We start from the raw sequence: 20599 nt of genomic DNA on the forward strand, positions 1-20599 counted from the left end.
GCCTTCATCTCTGACTCCCGTCAGCCAGAACAGAGGGAACACAACTGAGTGTCCTGCCCCCCAGTTGTGGGATTGCTGACAGCGGCCCGAGCAGGTCAGGACCGCGAATGACCACAGTAGACCGCGAACAAGTCGTCCTTTACCCCCAGGGAGTCTGAGAAGCATTTCTCCTGCACCTGCTCAGGAGCGGTCACAGCGTGTCCTGGCAGCTTGGGACAGTCTAGGGTGACGCCTGTCCTGCTGGGATTATCGTTAAAAAGAAATCACAGGCCCCAAATTGTGTCACTTAGGCCAAGTCTCCCACCTGGAGTTTAACCCCTGACCTGTTTGCCTCCCCCAGAAACACAGTCTTAAGCGGTGGGGGGGGGGGGGGGCCTTTCTGGCCGGAACCATTGAGGTCATCTGTCCCCACAAGCCTGGCCATCCCCCAAAGAAGGTATGGTAAGCCACCTTAGACCCTTGTCCTGCCCTGGAGGGAAAGCGGCCTTGCCTGGAGCCATCCTCTCTTTCCTTCTGCTGTTCACTCCTTGCCCGCCCCCCTTCTTGGGAACAATCTCCATTTTGTACAACGCAGAGCTCCCCACGGCCAGACCCATGCATCGCTGATAAAGCCAATCCAGTCTTCACATTTACTCCGTGGGATTTTGTTTCTTTTTTTTTTTTTTTAAAGATTTTATTTATTTATCTGAGACAGAGAGAATGAGAGACAGAGAGCATGAGAGGGAGGAGGGTCAGAGGGAGAAGCAGACTCCCTGCCGAGCAGGGAGCCCGATGCGGGACTCGATCCAGGGACTCCAGGATCATGACCTGAGCCGAAGGCAGTCGCTTAACCAACTGAGCCACCCAGGCGCCCGGGATTTTGTTTCTTAACATGATCCGTGCTCTCGTAAGTGTCCCAGGAGCTGGATAAGTTATGTAGTCCGCCCAACAGTGACTCAGCTGAACCAAGGGCCCCCGGCCCCTTGGAGCCCCCGATTTTCCATCTCTGTCCCCCTGCCCCAGTCACCATGGCCACCAGCTGGCCACTTAGCACTGGATCTCCCAGCTCTGGCCTGTGGCACGCCCGCCACCTCCCACCCTCCCTGCCAGCAAAACAGGGGCAGCCCCCAGGGGCCCTGGCAACCATTAACCAGCTTGAGGGCCAGTGCCCTCTGGCCCTGTGTCCGAAGCAGGGACACGACCATACCTGTGGGAGCTGGCTCAGTGTTTGGGCATTCGCGCACCCTCTGTCACAGTAACCTCCCTCAGCCTCTGTGAGGCCTGGGGGACCTGCTTTCAGTCCAGTTGGCCCACTTCGGGGTGGGGGGTTGGGCAGCCACGGTGTCCCCCATGCCCCTCCCCTCCCTGGAGGTGGCTGGCTGGAACATTCCAGGGAGGAGTTCAATGTCAGGAGCTCGGGGCTTACAGGAGTCGTGAGCCCTGGTGGAGGGAGACGACAGGGCAGACGGGATGGTCCTGAGGCATCGGCCCTCCGGGGGCCAGACCAGCCCCAGCAGCCTCCTGGGAGCTGAGAACCACCCGCTGCCCAGAAGGCTTGCTGCCTCAGCCACACACCCCGGGTGCTCGGGAATGTTCCCTGGCCCTGTGGAGTGGCCCTCAGAGCCTCTCCTCTGCTGTCCCTCCCCCGCCCCCTCCCCTCTGCCTCCTGGGCCCTGCAGAGTCCCACAACTTTCTCTCGCTCATCACTTCCCTGTGCTCTTTTGCTAAACTCTCCAGCTCGTCACTCTTCACGAGGACCCTTCCAGAAAGCAGTGAGGAGAGGACAGGACGAATTACAGGTAAACAAAGCCCCTCACTTCCTCAGCCTCTGTGCTTCACATTTGATGATGGCCGTTTCCCAGCGTGAGCCCAACCACCCAGGAGCCACAACTCGCTGCCCTGGGCCGTGGTGCCATGCAGCCCTGTCCCCGGGGCCTCCTGCCCCATGTCCATCTGCGCGTGTCCACTGCGTGCGTGCATGTGTGTGTGTGTGCGCGCGCGTGCACATGTGTGTGCACTGGACAGGTCTGTGTGTGCTCGGGGAGCCCAAACATTCAGAGCAGTAGGCAGTGAGACTACTCAGCTCCTGCCCCCAGGAGCGACTCCCGAGCCCCCTCCCCTCCCAGCCTCCCACCTCTGCCAAGGCCAGTGAGAGGGAAGGAGCCCGAACCAGCAGCCAAATTCACGGGGAGATTTTCCCAGCCGGCCACGACTGCAGCACAGACACAAGCCTCTTTGTCTTCTGTCCCTTGGGCCCCCCCAGAGGTGGTATGTGGGGAGGATTTGGAAGACTGACCTTTCTGATTAAAACGCTCCACCCGACCTCCACTGACTGCAGCAGACAAAGGAGGTTCTCTTGTGCCTGGTGTGGGGGAGGGGTGTGGGTCCTGGTGCCTGGTGTGGGGGAGGGGTGTGGGTCCTGGTGCCTGGTGTGGGGGAGGGGTGTGGGACCTGGCGCCTGGTGCGGGGGTGGGGGGGCCCCCTGCCCTGAGGAGGTGGGGTGGGAGGCTAGCATGGAGGATATTCATTACCTCCTTAGCCCCTAGTTGCCCGTGCATACCCCTGCACAGCTGAATGTCTCTCAGGGGCACTCCCCACCCGTGACTGATTAGTCCGTGGACTCTGGCAGGCCCTGGGGCTAGTGACACCTCCCAGAGACAAGGTAGGGCCACGAGCCGCACAGCTCCGTGTTGTGTAAGAAGAAACAGTTGGTGGCCAACACATAGCGTCTGCTGGGGTTGAGCCGGTACATGGTTAAGGAAGTAGTTATATTTACTCGAATGTTCCTGAAGGCTGACTTCAGCACAAAGGCCAACTCTGAGGAGCAGGAACCGGGTGCAGGTTAAACAGTCCCTTCAGCTGGCCCCTGCGTTCAGGTCTGGCATGGACCTCATCTCTGAACTTGTCGTGAGTCACTGAGAAGAAATTCATAGGTAGTGGAAACCAGCCTGCGAGAACCCCGTGCCGTGGAGTGCTGAAGCCCTGGGCACGTGGGGCGCGGGGTCCCCCAGAAAAACGGGAACGTAGTGCCCACCCCGCAGGTGTGTGCCGGGGTTGAATGAGGAAAGGCTTGTGAAGCCACTGAGCATCAGGCCTGGCCCCAAGCAGGTGCGTGACGGATGTTAGCATTCCTCCATGCATCCGTCCACCCCCTTGTTCCGGGAGAAAGATCCATACTGACAAGCGTGCACACAGCACGAGCTGCACTTGGAGGCCGGTGGCCTTCAGCACAGAATTGCTCATCACCATGGAGACCGGTGCACCCTGACCCTGCCCCGCGGAGCCTCAGCTCACACACGACCCCCTGCAAACACCTGGGGCTGTTTCTCTCGGCTCTCCTGTCCTGTTTCAAGTTGCCCCTGGCAACTTTTCTTTCTGGAACCCTCTCGTCCTCAGACAGGTTCTCGCTTTCCTAATGCCAGCTTCTGTAGCCAGGTGTCCTATTTATCAAACTTAACCCTTTTACATGCCTAAATCCATTTTATTTTTTTTTAAGTTTATTTTTCAGTAATCTTTTTTTTTAAAAGATTTTATTTCTTTATTTGACAGAGAGAGACACAACGAGAGAGGGAACACAAGCAGGGGGAGTGGGAGAGGGAGAAGCAGGCTTCCCGCCAAGCAGGGAGCCCGATGTGGGGCTCGATCCCAGGACCCTGGGATCATGACCTGAGCCGAAGGCAGACGCTTAACGACTGAGCCACCCAGGCGCCCCTATTTTTTAGTAATCTTTAGATCCAATGTGGGGCTTGAACCCATAACCCTGAGATTAAGCATCACACGCTCCTCTGACTGAGCCAGCCAGGCACCCCTGCCTAAATGCATTTTAAAACCCTGGAAGTTGGGGCGCCTGGGTGGCTCAGTCAGCTAAGCGTCTGCCTTTGGCTCAGGTCATGATCTCCAGGTCCCAGGACCGAGTCCTGCACCGGGCTCCCTGCTCAGTGGGGAGACTGCTTCTCCCTCTTCCACTGTAGCCCCCCTGCTTGTGCTCACTGTGTCTCTCTCTAATGAATAAATTTTTAAAAACTTAAAAGTAAATAAATAAAACGAACACTGGAAGTAGATACATCGAAATGCTGACAGTGGATACCTCTGGGTAACGGGACTTCTTTTCAGTATAGCTCTCTATTCCCTAATTCCTGCAGTGTACGTGGATGACTTTGGTAACAGGAAAAAATATTATACAATTACATTTCATGGAAGAGTTGATTACGATTTCTATTCCCTCTCCCCTGGCTGCCAGTTTTTTGCCATTTTGGGAGCATCTGAAATGTCTTTAGTCTCTTCATCGAAGGACTTTTGCATCACGGTAGCAGGGACATTCCAAACTTCCAATGAGAAAGTTAAGGCCTCAGAGAAAATCCTCTTCCCCAGAACAGGCACACCGGCGTGCACTTCTGCCCCGAAGCGTGAGCCCAGGCCAGAGCAAATGGAGCTGGGAATGGGCTGGAGCTCTCCTTTACTGAGTTGTCAGCGAGTCACTAGATCCTCTCTTCCCCTCACACACCAAGATAACAGCCAGAAGGAAAAGGAAGGCCAGTATAAAATACCAAACAACTGGGCAAAGGTTTGGTGTGAGACAGCCCAGAGGAAGCCAAGGGAGCAGGTAACAGATGCAGAAAGACGCCCAGTAGTGGCAGTGACCGATGGCCTGTCGGAGGCTGACATTGCCAGGTGTTGGCACGGGTGTGGAGTCCCTGGAGGGCTCGGGCACAGCTGTCGGGAATTCAGAACCTTGGAAAGCTGTCTCGCCATTTCTTCTGAACTTAAACCTACACTGACGGTGTGAGTCATCGATCCCATGGTGAGACGTTTGCCCAGGACAAATGGAGACAGATATGTCACAAAAATTCATGCACGCACGTTCACAGAATCTTTATTCCTAATAGCTCAGACAAACAGCCCCAGTGTTCATTGGCCGGTCCACGGATAGATAACCACTGCTCAGCAGTAGAAGGGGAAGGAACTGGTGAAGTACAGATCACACAGACGAACCTCCGAACCCTAACGCTGGGCGAAGGAAGCCAGACTCAGAGGAGCACATACCATCTGATTTCGTTTATTTGAAATTTTAGAAAAGACAACACCAATTTATAGTGACCAAAAAACAGATCAGGGATTCTCTGGAACCGGGTTTGGGAGGAGATGGACTCCAGGGGCCCTGCAGGGGTGACAGAAACTTCCTTCATTTTGAGTGTAGTGGTAGTTACACCAGTGGATGTTTGTCAAATTTTTATCAAACTTCACTATGAACATAGATGCCTTTTACAGTGTGGACAGTGTACCTCCAGAAAACGGAGTGGGAAACCAAAACAGGAAAACTCAAAAAGAGTGCAGCTGACCCTCAACACTGTTGTGGGGCCATGACCTAACTAGACAAAACCGTGAACGGACACGATAGCAGGAAGCAGACTTCTCTGTGCAGCGTGTCTAAGGTCAGTCAGACCAGTGAGGAAGTATTGGGAGTGAACGCCTAGTGGGTTTGGGGTCCGGGGCTTCCGTCGCAGTGATGAGGAACGTCTGGGGCTAGATGGTGGCACTGACTGCACGGCACTGCTCAGGCGCTAAATGTCGCGGCGGTCTATATTTTAAAATGGCTTAGGGGCGCCTGGGTGGCTCAGCCGTTGGGCGTCTGCCTTCGGCTCAGGTCATGATCCTGGGGTCCTGGGATAGAGCCCCACGTCGGGCTCCCTGCTCGGCGGGAAGCCTGCTTCTCCCTCTCCCACTCCCCCTGCTTGTGTTCCCGCTCTCGCTGTGTCTTCCTCTGTCAAATAAATAAAATCTTTAAAAATAAAATAAAATAAAATGGCTTAAAGGGCAAACCCTATGTGTATCTTACCACGATAAAAATATCCGCCAGCCTCGTACAGCAGTGAACTGATATGGAAAACATCACAGAACACCTCCTTTGCTGGAAAGCCCCAGAACGATGGGGTCCGGGGTCAGGGAGCGGGAGCCCAGAGACGATACTCTGTGCCCAAAGGCACGCCGGGGTGGGGGCTCAGACCTCCGGCTCTGAGGTTTGGAACTCCAGGGAGATGGACCCCACTCTGGACCCCCATCAGACTCATGTGGGGTGAAAGGGAGAGGTGTGCCCCTCAGAGAGCGGGGTGCAGGACAGACCACAGCACATAGCCCGTGGTTCTCAACCTTGGCCTACTGCACTTTGGGGCCAGAGAGTTAGGTTTTGCGCATGTGTATGCGGGGGCTGTCCTGTGCATTGGATATGTACCAATGTCTCTTGCCTCTATCCCCTCAAGGTCTGGACACCTACCCAGTTGTGACAACCCAAAATGTCTTCTTACATGGGCAGAGGTCCCCTAGGGGCACCACTGACCCCAGGAGGGAACCACTGCTCTAAGCAAAGGGGGTTGGTCCTAGCCTTGGGAAAATCCGTGGCCCTCTCCATAAAACTGAGTCCCCCATGACGGAGAGTCTCCCCAGGGGCAGGGCGGGCCTGCCCGGCCTGTAGGAGCTGCCCGTCTATAAAACACAGCTTCTTACCAAATCACCCTCTGTCACCAGAGGAATCCCTGTGATCAGCTGGTTCTCTTGGATGGGTCCCTGCAGCCTCCTGACTGACACAAGACCCTGGAAACGGCATGCGAACCCCTCGCTGAGGACCCTGACATCTGGCCGGTAGGGACGTGCTAGCTGGCTGTGGGTTTCCGGCTCCTCACCCATGAGCACAGGTTTGGGGCTCTGTTCAGGCCTGGGCCCATGTTTGCCTGGGGATCCCTGCTCCACTGTGTGGAGGGCCCCACCTATTAGTTCCCCGCCCTGGAGTCCTAGTTGGCTCATCTGTAAAATGGGGCAAACATCGCTTATTCTCAGTAGGAGCAGACGAGATGGTGGCCCAGCACTCGGCTCGGTGATCAGCCCATGGTGACAAAGAAAGCTCAGGCCGCCTGATCGCAGGTATAGGCCCTGGCCTTGGTCAGACCCGCTCCTGGCCCTCCCTCCTTCCTTCCAGGAAGCTGCCTCAGGGAGGCGGAAGGAAGGGACCTGAAAGGGCAGCCAAACCCACAAAAGGGTTTCCAGCTTGGGCCTCGGCCTGTGGAACCACAAGCCCTTTGTCTGCCTCCTCCTGGTGCCCTTTCCCCAAGAGCTGCTCGCCTGAGGGCTTAGCTGGTGGTTCTGGAGGCCCTGCCCTCTGCCCCCACCCCTGGCATCCCAGCAGCCCAAGGGGAGTCTCTCCCAGGCCTTGGGGGGAGCTGCTCATCACCCCGGCCGCCTCCCCGGGTTGGCTGCCCCTTCCCCTCAGCTAGAAGTGCCAGGGTGGGAGTGCCCGGCACATCCCATGGGGATGAATGGGTTGTGCCCCTGGGCGGGCGCATTGGATCAAGCTAATGGTGCACGTGGCCGCAAGCTGGGAGACCTTCGGGAGAACCAGGGCCAGGGAAGGGGCAGAAGCTGGATGGGAGTAATGAGGAGCCCGGGGGCGCCCAGAGCCGGGTGGCAGGTGTCCCTCCTCTAGCATCTCTATGGCGGGGGTTGGGTGGTAATGGGCAGCAGCGACAACAAGGGTCATGCTCAGAACTTGTCCCTGGGATTGAGTCTGGCCTTGGCCGCTAACTCCCTGAGTGACCTCGGGCAAGGTGCTAAATGCATCTGCGGCTGATTCTTCAGCTATAAGATGGGAATAAAGCAGGGATGTGATGCCCGAGTGAGTGCTGGGACGGCAGGTGTTTTATGAGTCCCTGGATGGTGCAGCGGGAAGGGGACCGCTTTTAGAGGGAACCTAAAAAGAACTTAGGCAAGTCCACCCAAAGGCAGAAGGAGTGGGGCCTCCTTGCATGTTCTTCTGCTCTAGGCAGGTGCTTCGGCGTCTTGCCCCCTTGAGGCGCCCATCTCAGGCAGGGCCTGTCTGCTTTCTTCCTCCCCACGTGCCCAGGGCTGTTGAGGGCTGGGGGAGCCCCAGCATTTAGGATGTAGTTATACTTTAAAAAAATGCAATGTTTGATATTTACTTCAGTAAAAAATTGTTTATCTGAAATCCTGAAATTTGTTTATCTGGCAGCCCTCCTTGAGAGCAGGAATGAGCTGGGGTTAGGAGCAGCCTGGAGCTTGGCTGGAAGACCATCAGGCCATCTCTGTCTCTTTTCTGCTGTTCTGCGTTCATCGGTCTTCCTCTCCCACTCGAGAGTGAAGGCTGAAGCTGGACACAGCTGCCCCGTGGCTCCTGGGGACACGTGACAACACGGGGCACACGCAGGGCCTGACTTGCCCGTCTCCGGCTAAGAATAACTGCTGCATCTTGGGCCAAGGCCCATCTGTGGTCCACCGGGCTCCGTGTGGCTGCCTCAGCCTCACCCAGGTGCACTGGGGGAGGGGTAGTGGTGAGCGGGCACCCCCTGCAGGTGGAGGGCCCAGTGGGAAAGCTGCCCCCCCCCTCCCCCCCCGTTTCGAGTCTTACTCCGCGGTAAGGCATGAGGCCTTGTCCATGAGGCCTGTCCCAGCAGCTGGTACGGAGGGGGAGGGAGCAGTCCTGAGCTCAGGTCTGAGGACAGGTGGACGGAGCGCCTGTCCAGGAGACCGACGTGTGCTTTTTGAGTGAGGGTGCCCCAGCCACTGGAGTGCTGTTCCACAAGGGGAAGAGCTGACCACTTCTGAGGGACGAAGCTGGGTAGACAGCAGGAAGGACTTCCTAGCTGGGGGGGGCATGGACGCCAGGCAGGTGTTGAGGGAGATGGTGGTTTGGGAAGCCCGCCTCCTTCCGGGCATCCAGCAGAGGTTTGGGGCTCCCCACACCCCACAATACGGGGCCTCCAGAGGCCACAGGCCGGTGTTGGTGCTATAGATAGGCAAGCACGTTACCGCGGGGGCCGCCAGGCGCCTGCCCCGGGCAGCTGCGCTGGAGCACCCCCAGGGCACCAGGCCACCCCCCGGGCACCCAGCCTCAGACTCCAGAACGCAGCTCCCATCCGCCCCACTGACGGCCCCACGCAGTTTCTCCTGCCTCTCGGAACCAGCTTCACGTGGGGACTGGCCCGAAGGAGCTGTGACCTCAGGGTCCCGCCCTAGTGACCAGACAGCCAACGATGACCCATGACCCACGTGCGGATGGCCACTCAAGGAGGCCACCTGCTGGGTTCTGACAGGGGCCTGGGTCCCCCGGCCCAGAGATCAGGTGACCCTGGGCTGGTACGAAAGGCCCGGCCAGAGCGCTGCTGAGTGCTTGTTAAATAAGGGTTCACACAACTGAACCCGCATGGTCCCTGTCACCAAGGGGAGTGGGCCCTGGGTGCCCCCAAGCCCCCTCGCTCCGGTTCTGGCCCCCTGTGGTACACTATGCAAGTCTCCACAGCACCGGGGTGCGGGCCGCCCAGGCAGGGCTCCGTGAGGAAGAGGCACGCGGTGCTCGCCGGGGGACCATGCAGCACTTCCTGGGAGCCGGCTCACAAGCCAGGGACTGTGCTTTGCAATCAGTGGGCACGACTGCCCTGAGCTGGCCCCTTCCCACCTCTTCCTCCTCTTCCTTGGTTCCCCACCCATCCTCCTCTCTTCCTGTCTGATCCTGGCCACAAGGCAATGACTGCTCTCCCTCTTCAAGCTGACACTGTCCCATTTCTGACCATCCTCATGGCCATACGGGGTGGGGGGCATTGGGAGGTGGCGTCCCCCCTTGAAGCTGCCAGCCTGTGAAAGTGGTCAGGAGTCTCATACTGAAAACAGATTTTCCTGTTAGCAGCCCAGGGGCAAGAAGTGATACACTGGAGCTCGCCCTTGGGCCCAGGAGAGCAGCCCCCCAGCTTCTCCACGACGCCGGAGGAAAACAGCCAGATGCGCTCATCACAATGTGTCCTCACATGTGTTCTCCAAATACCCTTTACTACGACAGATCACGTGGCACGTCTGAAAACACCCATAATTTTGAAGTTGGGACAAGTGTGAATTTCAAGATATTCGGGACAACTGTCATCGTCAAGGTCACGGGCACTGCTGATGAGCTGGGTGAGGTCACACTCACATGTGAAGGAAACACAAAATTTCCAGTAGAAAACAATGAAAATAAACAGGTGACTTTTTTCCCCCCAGCCAAGTTCGTGGATTCTCTGAAAGTTGCCCATGGACCCCAGGTGAAAACCACAAAATGGGTCCCAACCAGCATTTAAAGGATAAGAAGCAAAACAGAGAAAAATGTCAGCATGTGTCTGGGGTTCCCAGCCCAAGCAAACCCCAGCCTTCCCGCTTGCTGCTGTGTGTGACCCAGGCCAACCCGCTGGGCTCTCTGTGCCTCAGTTTGCTCATTTTCCAGATAGGAGCCACTGAAGGCCCATGCCCACAGGGGGGTGGTTCAGGTGCAGCCAGACCCAGCACCCCGCACCAGTAGCCAGCGTTTGGCTGTGTGCATGCTCGGTGGCAGGGTGCAGAATGCATCTTCCCGCGGCCACTGCCCCTGATGTTTGCAAGCCTCATCGCTGGAGGTGCCTGGGACTCAGATTCCAGGCTCGGGATGGGGCTACAAAGAACGGGCAAGGTCTCGGGTCTGCATTAATTCCCCAGGCTGCTATCACAAATCACACCTCCCGGAGTCCTGTCTTCAGCTGCCTCTGGCCCTCGCCTTTGCCCATGCTGGTCGCTCTGCCCAGAATGCCCTCCTTCCCTTGTCTCTACCGGACCAGGTCTCCCTCCACCTTCAGGCCCATATGCTGCCTCCTTCAGAAAGGCTTCCCTGCAGCACAGCCCCATCGCCCTGCCTCTATGCAGGTGCCCACACACGATGCCCTACATGTGTCCTCGTCAATGGAGAGGCCACCCCCTGCTTCTGCTTCCACCCACTACAGGGCGCCCTTCAGCTGGACACCTGGCCTCTTTTTTTATTTTTTTATTTTTTTTTATTTTTTAAAGATTTTATTTATTTATTTGAGAGAGAGAGAGAGAGAGCACATGAGAGGGGGGAGGGTCAGAGGGAGAAGCAGACTCCCCGCCGAGCAGGGAGCCCGATGCGGGACTCGATCCCGGGACTCCAAGATCATGACCTGAGCTGAAGGCAGTCGCTCAACCAACTGAGCCACCCAGGCGCCCCGCACCTGGCCTCTTTTAACCATGAGTTCCCCGGGGAATCCAGGCCCTGGCAGATGTGTGCTGAGCGAGCGAGGAAGTGAGTGGCTGGGCTTCCCTGAGGCCTGTCACATACTCAGAGAAGACCGGGGCTGAGCCTGGGCTGTCAGAGGCCAGCTGGATGGGCTTGGGGGAAGGGCGGGGTGGAGGGTGACCTGGGAGCCCAGACTCCTCAAAGATGCAAGATCTGCCCAGGCAGAATCCCTGAGGCCTGGGGCATGGGACCTGCTCCTTCCTTACCCTGCACCTCCACCCCAGAGGCCTTGTCTCCCCTCCCCACCCCAGCTGGGAAAGCTTTGGTCACACCCTGGACCCAAGAACCACACCTGGACACACCATTCTTGCAGAAGCTTTATTTATTGGCAGATTCCAATTTGAGGCCCAGAGTCAGCTATTCTCAGCCCCCTTGGCTCAGCTGGAGCACTGCGTGTCTCTAGTACTGTTTGGTTCAGTGGTCCACTCCTCATCCTCTGGAGGGTAGTCCCACTCAAAGCAGAGGCCCGAAAGGCCTAAAAGCTTATGCTGGCCACAGATTCCCGTGAGCACCTTCCCGTCCTCACTGGGGGAGACGATGAAGGTGTTGCCACTTTCCTTCCCAAACGTGGCATAGCGCCCTTGATCTGTGGATATGATCAGGGACCGGATAAACACCCTGTAGGAGCCATAGATCATTTGGATGTGTTCTCCTGGCTGCAGGATGAATTCCTGGGTAGTCCCACCTGAGGCGCCGAACTCTGTGCTCCAGGACACGCCACATCTCACCTGGATACTGGGACACGGGAAGAGTTGGAGGCCCAGAGCCGGGCTGACCCACCACTCCCCGGGCGCTCGATCCCCCTGCAAGGACAGCAATCGTGTCATGACAGGTCAGCGGCCCCACCCCGTGGACAGAGGTGCTGCTCTCAGACCCCCGCTCTGATGTTTTTGGGCTCTGTGAGCTTGGGCTCATTACCCAGCCGTTCCGGGCCTCAGTTTCCTTATCTGAAAAGTGGGAGTGGTTTGGGGGGGCAGGCAGCGAGATCATTTGTAAGGGGACCCTCAGGTGGTGCCGGCCGCTCTCACTGCGCACAGTGGGGAGCTGTCCCCAGCCCAGCTTGGACTTTGAACCCCAGCTACCGGCAAGACCAGGTCACAGGCCTTAGAAGCAAGCGACCCCCACAGTTACCTGGGGGAGTTCCACTAGCTCTGCTCATCGGGGCTTCCCTGTTCCCCCCCCACGCCTCCTCCCCCCGGCCCTGGCCACACTGTGTCCCCTGAGGCACCTGCTGTGCTCCCCAGGACCCTGGGCGTGTAGAGCACGGGTCCGCCCAGGCCTGGAGCTGCGGCCCGGCTCTCTGCCTCCACACATGTCTGCTGACTGGTGTTCTGCCTGCAGTCCTTTTTGACCTCACTGCCTTTCCTCTGACCCTCCCCTGGACAGACCACCCCCTGGGTTCCCCATCGGGCATCTGGGACTGAGAGGCTGTTTGGCGTTGAAGGGAGAGAGGAGGGAGAAGCATCACCTACCCCTCTTTTTAGGTCAGCCCAGGAAGCCAGGCAGGACTTGCGGACAGAACGGAAGGGGCTGGTGGGCCAGGGAGGACACGCAAGGAAGGACAGGGACAAACAGGAAGGTGGTGGCTGGTGGCTCCAGAACTCCCAGGGTCATTGGGAGACCAGCGCAGGTACAAGGGGACGAGGTGCGAAACCCCCCAGTTCCTGAGGCTGTGGTGACAGGGCTCCGGGCCCCGCTCCTACTCACCTCTTCACCAGGCCCAGGAGACCCACAGCCACCCGGATTCCGGTGATTTCACAGTCGCTGGAGGTGCTGAAATATTTGCCTCCTCCTTCCCCATACATCTCTAGATGGACGAGGGGACCGGGTGGGGAAGAGAAGAGCACCACAGGCTGAGGTGGAGTGTATCCCTGCCCCAAACTAGACGTGGCCCTCCAGGCAGCCGGCGCGGTCCCAGGACTGGAGTCGGTCTGTGGTGAGGGGTGAGCGTGCCCCTCCGGGGAACAGGCTGGGGCAGGGGTGAGCATGGCCCCCTGGGGGACGGGCTGGGAGGGGTGAGTGTGGCACCCTGGGGGGACGGGCCAGGAGGGCCGGGGTGAGCATGGCCCCCCGGGGTGGGGGGCAGACCCAGCCAGACTTACGCTTTGCCCAGCAGGTGGTGCTCCACAGGAGGGCGAGAGTCAGCCACAGCAGCATGGCCTTTGGATGGTGAGTCCCAAGGCTCCTGGAGGGAGAGGGCAGGCCACTGACTCTGAGGGGGCCCCCGTCGGACCTCGCCAGGCCCCTTCGTGGGAGGGGAGCGCCGCCCGTACCTGTCCACGAGAGTCCGTCGCCCAGTCCTGGCAGCGCAGCGTCTTGTGCCTGGGTGCTCTCCGCCCGGCCCTTTATACCCACCCCATCCCCGTGGGCCCCCATCCAGAAGGAAGGAAGTAGGGCCACTAGGGCAACAGGAAGGAATTGCGGTCGGCTCTTTCTGGGGGAATCCCAGAGGCATCCTGGGGGAGGCTCCCAGGCGCACTGTGTTTATTGTCTTGGGCTCATGGCCTACACAAAACAGGACAGTGACAAGCGTTTCTCTGCCACCTCCAGGTCTCTCTCCTCAGCACCTGGACTAGAATGGGGGGTTGCTGGGAGTCCCCCCAGCTTGGCCAGACAGGCCTCCACCCACCGGGGAGCTACAGGCCAGGTGCCCACAAGGGCTCCTGCCTTGTGCACAACCGGGCCCAGGACCTTATTCAGGCCTGTGTGGAGCTTGGTGTCTTGTGGGCTTCCAGGAGCTCAGGCCGACCCTCAGAGAGAGCTGGACTGTGTGCCCGGCGCCAGGTTTAAGAGACACCCAGGGGTTGGCGCCCCGTGCTGTGTCACTTGGAAGACAATGACAATCTTTGTGCCCAGAGCAGATGTAGGTGGGACGGGCCGGCCTCAACGGTAGTGCTCCCCGGGGTTGGCCGGGGCATGACCAGGCACAGAGGGTCGGAGAGAGAGCGATTCTCTAGGCCAGTGCTTCTGGGGGCTCCTGGGGTCAGGCCTAGGTGTCAGACTTACGTGGGAGGTAACGGGGTACTTTTCACGGGCTGCAGATCTGAGGCCCCTGCCGGTGCTGCCGCTGGAGCCAGACTGGGTCCAAATCTTGGCTTCCCTGCGTGTGAGGCGTGCTGTCCAGGGAGCTCCCACCACCCCAACAGATGGCTGGGTCATCTTTTGTCCGCGAGCTGGGATAGAGCCTCCTCTTGGGTGTTCTGAGAATTCAGGGATCCTTCTCCTGCAAGGGCCTGAGCACCCGGGTCTCACCCGTGCTGCCAGGTGGGCAAGGTGGTTCTGGGCCGTGTCCTTCGAAATTGCAAAAGATCGGAAACAGCACCCTTGTCCATTTGGGGGGCGGTGTCGGCAGCGCCAGGGAACGCTCTGAGGGCGCGAGGAAGGAGGGATGCACGGCCCAGGAGCCAGGCTGGGTGTTCAGGAAGGTCCCATCTGGTCACAAGAAGAGGGTGCAGAGAACGGCCTCCTGTGCGCACAGACCCACTCTGGAAGCACTGGCTCACCTACTGGTTTCACTGGGATGGCAGTGTTGGGGGACTGGGGATGGGGCGGAGGCCCTGTCTACATCCCGCCGAGGTATCTGGGCCAGGGGTTAGCAGAACCCCGGGGAGCACCCCACTCCCACCCATTGTAGCACAGCCTGGGAGCTGAGAACACTTTTTACAGTTCTCAGTGGTTAGAAACAATTCAAAAGAATAGCACTTTGTGACACATGAAAATCCTGTGAAACTCCGATGGCATTGCCCATAGATAGTGTTCCAGGCACACAGCCAGACCCATTCACGTCACCCCACAGAGCTGAGCAATTATGACACTTTGTGACCCAGAAAACCTGCCCCGTGTATCCTCTGGCCCTTCACCCACAAAGTAAGCGATCCTGGAGGCTCCCTGGTCCCCACTCTGGAAGAGAGGCAGCCCATCTACAGCATTTACCAGCCAGCCCTCCGTGGGGAGAGCACAGAGCTGCTTTGGACGTGGCCCTTCCTTCCTGGCCTGCGCTGGTCTCTCTGGAGAGGCCCCATAGGGCTCAGGGACCCACCACTGACTCATGTTGAAAGCTAAGGGCTCCCCACCTGGCCTCCCAATGCTCCTAGCCCCTCCCAGAAGCCCTGAGGGAAGGGACAGGGGCAGCCGAACCCCTCCAGAGGCCCCAGAGCCTCCTGTGGGGTGGAGGTGGCAGAGGCCTTGACAGGCGCGGCTCTGGAGGAAGGGCCTGGAGGCTGCACAAAGTGGGCTCTGTTCCTGACCCCCTCAAACTGCTGGGCACTTTTGCGGGTCTTGCTGCCAACTCAGGTGCCTTCTTCCTAGTGCCAGGCTGGCCAGGCTTGGCACCCAGAAGGAGGGTCTGTGTGAACCAGAACTCCAGGGAACACTACCTGGGGGAGAGGGGTAGAACCCTGGGGAGCACTACCTGGGGATAGGTAGAACCCCGGGGAGGACTACCTTGGGGGGAGTAGGACTCCGGAGAGCACTACCTGGGGGTAGGCAGAACCCCGGGGAGTACTACCTGGGGGGGCAGAACCCCGGGGGGCACTACCTGGGGGTAGGCAGAACCCCGGGGGGCACTACCTGGGGATAGGCAGAACCCCGGGGAGCACTACCTGGGGGGGCAGAACCCCGGGGGGCACTACCTGGGGGTAGGCAGAACCCCGGGGGGCACTACCTGGGGATAGGCAGAACCCCGGGGAGCACTACCTGGGGGGGCTGGCTGCAAGAAGAGCCAGTTGCTGCCTAGATGACAGGGGTGCCAGGACGTGCCCAAAAGCACACACGAGGTGCATCTTCGGAGGGCAGGAGTATGGTTATAGCAGAGGCACCTACACACACGTGCACGCACACAGATGCATCCTCGAGGACGCACGGCTGCCCAGCTGCCCCGACACACAGGGCCTTGCACACGACCTTCATGGGCGTACACTCAGGCACACCTGCAAGGGGGGCCCTTTCAGGAGCCCTGCCCCCTCATCCTCCCCGGCCCAGTGCTGGCCCTGGGGAGACTCAACACAGGCCCTTTGTCCCTTAGGATGAGGGCTCCCCAGGAGGGGATTTGCGAGGCCATAATCCCACCATGGGCTTGGCCCAGACCTCACTCTGCCAGGAGCTGGAACAATGCGGCCTTCTCCCAGCAGAGGTGAGGGGCTGGGTCAGGTCTCCCTGCTCGCTGGATGTGGGCTTTCGGGAGACCCCTGTGTGCTCTGAAGCCTGTGGCACAACAGACAAGAGGGCCTGGAGTTCTCATTGATGCCTCGCTCTAAGCTAAGCATTTTCCCCCACTTCTCCCCAGAGAAATGCAACACCTATTTTGGCAAATCAGGACACCCAACCACACATTTTGTCTAATCTTTTATGTAATTAAAATCCCACGGGGCACTTGGGTGGCTCAGTCGGTTGAGTGTCTACCTTCGGCTCAGGTCATGATCTCAGGGTCCTGGGATCGAGCCCCGCATCGGGCTCCCTGCTCGGCGGGGAGCCTGCTTCTCCCTCTCCCACTGCTCCGCCCTCCGCTCATGCTCGCTTGCTCAAATAAATAAATCTGTATTCAGCCCAAAGTCTCTAAAGGAGAACATTTTCTTGCTTCTTCCAGTCTCTGGTGGCTGTCTGCTGGCCTGGGCGCTTCTCAGCTCGTAGCTACACCCCTGCAGTCTTTCCTCCTCCCTCACCTGCACCGCTCCCCGTGTCTGTGGCTTCTCTTTTCCTGTCTCTGTAAGGACAGCCGGTGTTGCATTTATGGCCCGTCCTATCCAGGAGCTCCTCGAGATCACTACCTTAATTACATCTGCAAAGACCCTTAGTCCAAATAAGGCCCCGTCAGAGGTTCTGAGAGGACATATCCTTTGGGGGGTGCCACAATTTAACCCACTACAGGGCATTACCCAGCCAGCCCGAGGCTCGGCTGGGAGCCTCTCCTGAACCCCAGAGCTACCGTGTCCCACCTCCAAGTGTCCGGAACCCCACCTCCAAGCCCACTGAGGCCCCAGCCTCATCATCTCATGCCTCTCTGCTTTGAGAAGCCCGCCGCATAGCTGGGGTCCAACACTCTTAGAGAAGGATTCCCTTTGTAAACGTCTCCTTGTTCCCTGGAGTTCGGAGGCACGTGTGTCCGGGCCCCCACACTGACCCACACCCTACCCATCCTTCCACGCGCCTGTCCTAGAACCTGCCTTTCCAAACAGACTTCTGAAACAATATTCAAACAAAACTACAGTTACTTCCAGGTAAGGGGATTTAGGACATTTTCCTCTTCCTCCCCTGTCCTTTTTTGTATTGCTTTGACTTTTATTTTTTGGTAAGACTGTACCACTTTTACAAACTGAGAAGCATTTTGTTTGGTTTTTTTAAGATTTTATTTGACAGAGAGCACAAGCAGGGGGAGCAGAAGGCTGAGGGAGAGGGAGAAACAGGCTCCCCGCTGACCAGGGAGCCAGATGGGGACCCCATCCCAGGACCCCGGGATCATGACCTAAGCCGAAGGCAGACGCCTAACTGACTGAGCCCCCCACACCTCTGAGAAGTGTTTTTTTTAACCTGTAAGTTTATAAAGGATATAAAAGTGGACACCCTCAGGGTCAAAACAGGGTGGGAGGTGGGTCCCTCTTCCTTTGCTGGAGGAGTGTACTGGAGTCCTCCTCGTGGTTTAAACTCCTTTGAAAACATGGCCCATTTGACTAAAGCACTGCACCCATAGCAACATTAGCCGAAAAAATGATTAGGAACAGGTGCCGAGATTTATAAGATTACAGAAAGATGTCGTTGTTTTTTTTTTTTAAGTAGGCTGCACGCCCAGTGCAGAGCTCAACCTGGGGCTCGAATTCACGATCCTGAGATCAAGACCTGAGCTGGGATCAAGATAAGTCGGATGCTTAACCAACGGAGCCACCCAGGCGCCCCAAAAATGTCATTTGTAATGACATTTGTCAACAACCTAAATGTCCAGTGTTCAGAAATTGGTTCAAAGTTGGGTTCTGGTGATCTTTAACAGTTTCTTCTTTATGCTCCTTTTGCGGACTTGTATTTTCTAAGGAGAATGCATTATTTTTAGAATCACCATCGTGAGGCTATTTTTACGATACAAACAAGTCTGGCTCTGCAACAGAACCACTTCGCCCATTATCTTAAACAGCTGTCCGGAGCAGCAATATCTGTCAGGCTGGGAATAAGCCGCCCCGGGCAGGGTGTGTGCAAATTCTTCAAGCGACCACCTGCTTCTTGCATGCAAAGGAGACCAGCCTGCGCGGTGGGCAGACCTGTGGATGCGCGGCTCTGCACCTGGCCATAAGACTCCATAAGGGAGAGACCGCCTGGGTGTAGAGAAGGGATCCCGCAGACACAGAACGGGGCTAATGGCAACGGGGAGGCGGTGGGCGGGCCGGGGTCCTCATCCCATTCAAATAAGTATGGGGAAATAAACATTGTTTCAGGCCCCTTTAACTCACCTGCATGTTCAGGTACCTGCTTATTTAGCAAACATCCATTGAGGAACCAAGCACCTGTGCCCTCCACTCCCCTCTAGAGGAGCCCCTGGGCAGCTTGGGCGGGGAGCCCGCAGCTCAGCAGTGCCCCCTTGTGTCAGAGGGGGCACATAGCAGAGACAGGTGCTGAGAGACCTGAGATTTTACTGAAGAAAAATCCACCCCAGGAGATGAAGGGTATCAGATCAGGGAGGGACTGAGGGAACTTCCAGGCCCCGGCTTAGCCCTGGAGACGTGGGGCAGTGTCTTACAAGTCTCTTCTGAAATTCCCCCAAAACGAGGGTTCCATGGTCAGGTCAGTTTGGGGAACGCTGGCTAATTTTGGACCTTGGGTTTGCTGCCCTCACCCCTAACTCTCCTGATTGTCCTTTTTCTCTTCTTTCCGGGAGTAGAAACGGGACTTCAATGCCTTATTTCTACCATTTTGCCATCTCTTATTTATTCTTCCTTGCATCCGTCCCCTCATCCGCCCTCGTCCTAGGCCACCGCTCTTACTGCTGCTTCTGATTCCTTCCAGGTTTCAGGACCCCTGGGATGACACCAGTTGCACCCGGGCAGTCCAGGATAATCTCCCCATGTCACGCCGCTGGCTCAGCCACGTCTGCAGAGTGTCTTTTGCCATACAGAGTGACATACAGTCTCTGGAGATCTGGACGCTGACAACCTTGGGCTCGGTTCTGTTCCCCACCGCAGGGACCTCCCTCAGGAAGGGCAGGCGGGAGGTCACCTTCGTAAGCCGTCCTGCCTGAGAATGACATCATGTTGCCCTCCCGCTTGACTGGCTGTTAGCGGGTCTAGAATTCAAAAACCGAAATGACCTTTTCTCAGATAATCTTGGAAGACCCTGCAGCACCACCTTCTAGCTCCTATTCCAGAATCTTGATAGCATTCTATTGTTGCGTTTGTCCGTGCAAGTGGCAGGCAGGAGGCTTGAATCTGCATCCACAGAGCCTCCATATGCTTGAGAAAACGTCACTTGTCCACACACCCAACCAACCGGATTCTTGTTTGGTTTTTAAATACACTTACTGGTTTTGTTTTCTGATTACAGCACAATAGGAAAGGGGTAGCGAAGGAAATCTGGAAAAGGCTAAAAGCGATGGTAATCGCCTAGATGGCCATCACCTGGGGGTGACAAGTGTTGATGCTCTGGGGTGTCCCTAGTCGCACCCGACTCTGCACACACTATGAGATACACGAAGCTCTGGACTGTGATTACAATCAGAACCCGTCAGAAATACTTCACTTTCTCCATAATTATTCTTGTTTACATAAGGGAAGTAATAAATCTTAGTGGCTACCTAAAATACCTGCTCTGGCTTCTACAACTTTTTGGAGAATAAGAAAAAGAAAGGAGAAGGAAAAATACATTGTTGGCACCACCCACAATATAAGTGAAAAATAATCACGAGTCTAATATGCTAACATTTACTCTATAAAAACTATGCTTAAAAAGTTTTGACTCCAGGGGCTCCTGGGTGGCTCAGTTGATTAAGTGTCCGACTCTTGGTCTCAGCTCAGGTCTTGATCTCAGGGTTGTGAGTTCAAGCCCCACATTGGGCTCCACACTGGTCGTGGAGCCTACGAAAGGAAGGAAGGAAGGAAAAGAAAAGAAAAAGGAAAGGAAAAAAGAAAAAAAATCTTGACTCCAAAGTACAGATGTCCTCGAAGATGAAAGTTGTAGGTTTTACTGTCTCCATGAACTCATCACAAGGGAAGGCCCCTCTCGTGGCTGCTGGGAAAACATGCGATGGGACATTGGTCACTCACGGTCTGGCGACTCCCCACCCAGCCTCCATCTTCCTCACCCGACAGGCCTGCCATGTCCCCACCATGCACGTCCTCCCCAGCAGTCAGAGCAACTCCAGCTGTCCACAGCATGGTGACACGCCCTGATCCAGCTCTGGAGGGACAAGCAATTTCACTGGCCACCGGCTCAGGCCCACTGGTCAGTGACCGGGTCCCAGCAGCAGCTGGTGCAGGGCACGTGAGCCCAGGCGCACAGGGCCACTCTCTGTGGCAGGGTCGTGTCCTCCACGGAAGACAGCTGGGAGCG

General features: G+C 57.2%; 1 protein-coding gene and 2 long non-coding RNA genes across 3 annotated transcripts; 2 read left to right on the forward strand and 1 right to left on the reverse strand.

The window, feature by feature from the left end:
- The first annotated feature begins 703 nt into the window (after positions 1 to 703).
- LOC123842245 (uncharacterized) lies at positions 704 to 9016 on the forward strand. Its single transcript, XR_010411231.1, has 4 exons — positions 704 to 886; positions 1717 to 1778; positions 6502 to 6615; positions 7997 to 9016. It is a non-coding gene; the product is annotated as an uncharacterized LOC123842245 (long non-coding RNA).
- Positions 9017 to 11039: 2023 nt separating this feature from the next.
- Positions 11040 to 13495, reverse strand: ZG16B (zymogen granule protein 16B). Its single transcript, XM_045870505.2, has 3 exons — positions 13177 to 13495; positions 12782 to 12881; positions 11040 to 11809 (listed from the first exon to the last, which is right to left on the reverse strand). The coding sequence occupies exons 1-3, from the start codon at positions 13448 to 13450 to the stop codon at positions 11452 to 11454; spliced, it is 732 nt and encodes a 243-aa protein (XP_045726461.2). The 5' UTR covers positions 13451 to 13495; the 3' UTR covers positions 11040 to 11451.
- Positions 13187 to 20367, forward strand: LOC135364524 (uncharacterized). The gene is made up of 3 exons (XR_010411784.1): positions 13187 to 13243; positions 17415 to 17601; positions 17846 to 20367. It is a non-coding gene; the product is annotated as an uncharacterized LOC135364524 (long non-coding RNA).
- Positions 20368 to 20599: the final 232 nt, after the last annotated feature.

Source organism: Mirounga angustirostris, unplaced genomic scaffold, assembly GCF_029215605.1.
Source record: "Mirounga angustirostris isolate CCGP_5_RB_7025 unplaced genomic scaffold, mMirAng1.0.hap1 SCAF_5, whole genome shotgun sequence".
NCBI lineage: Eukaryota > Metazoa > Chordata > Mammalia > Carnivora > Phocidae > Mirounga > Mirounga angustirostris.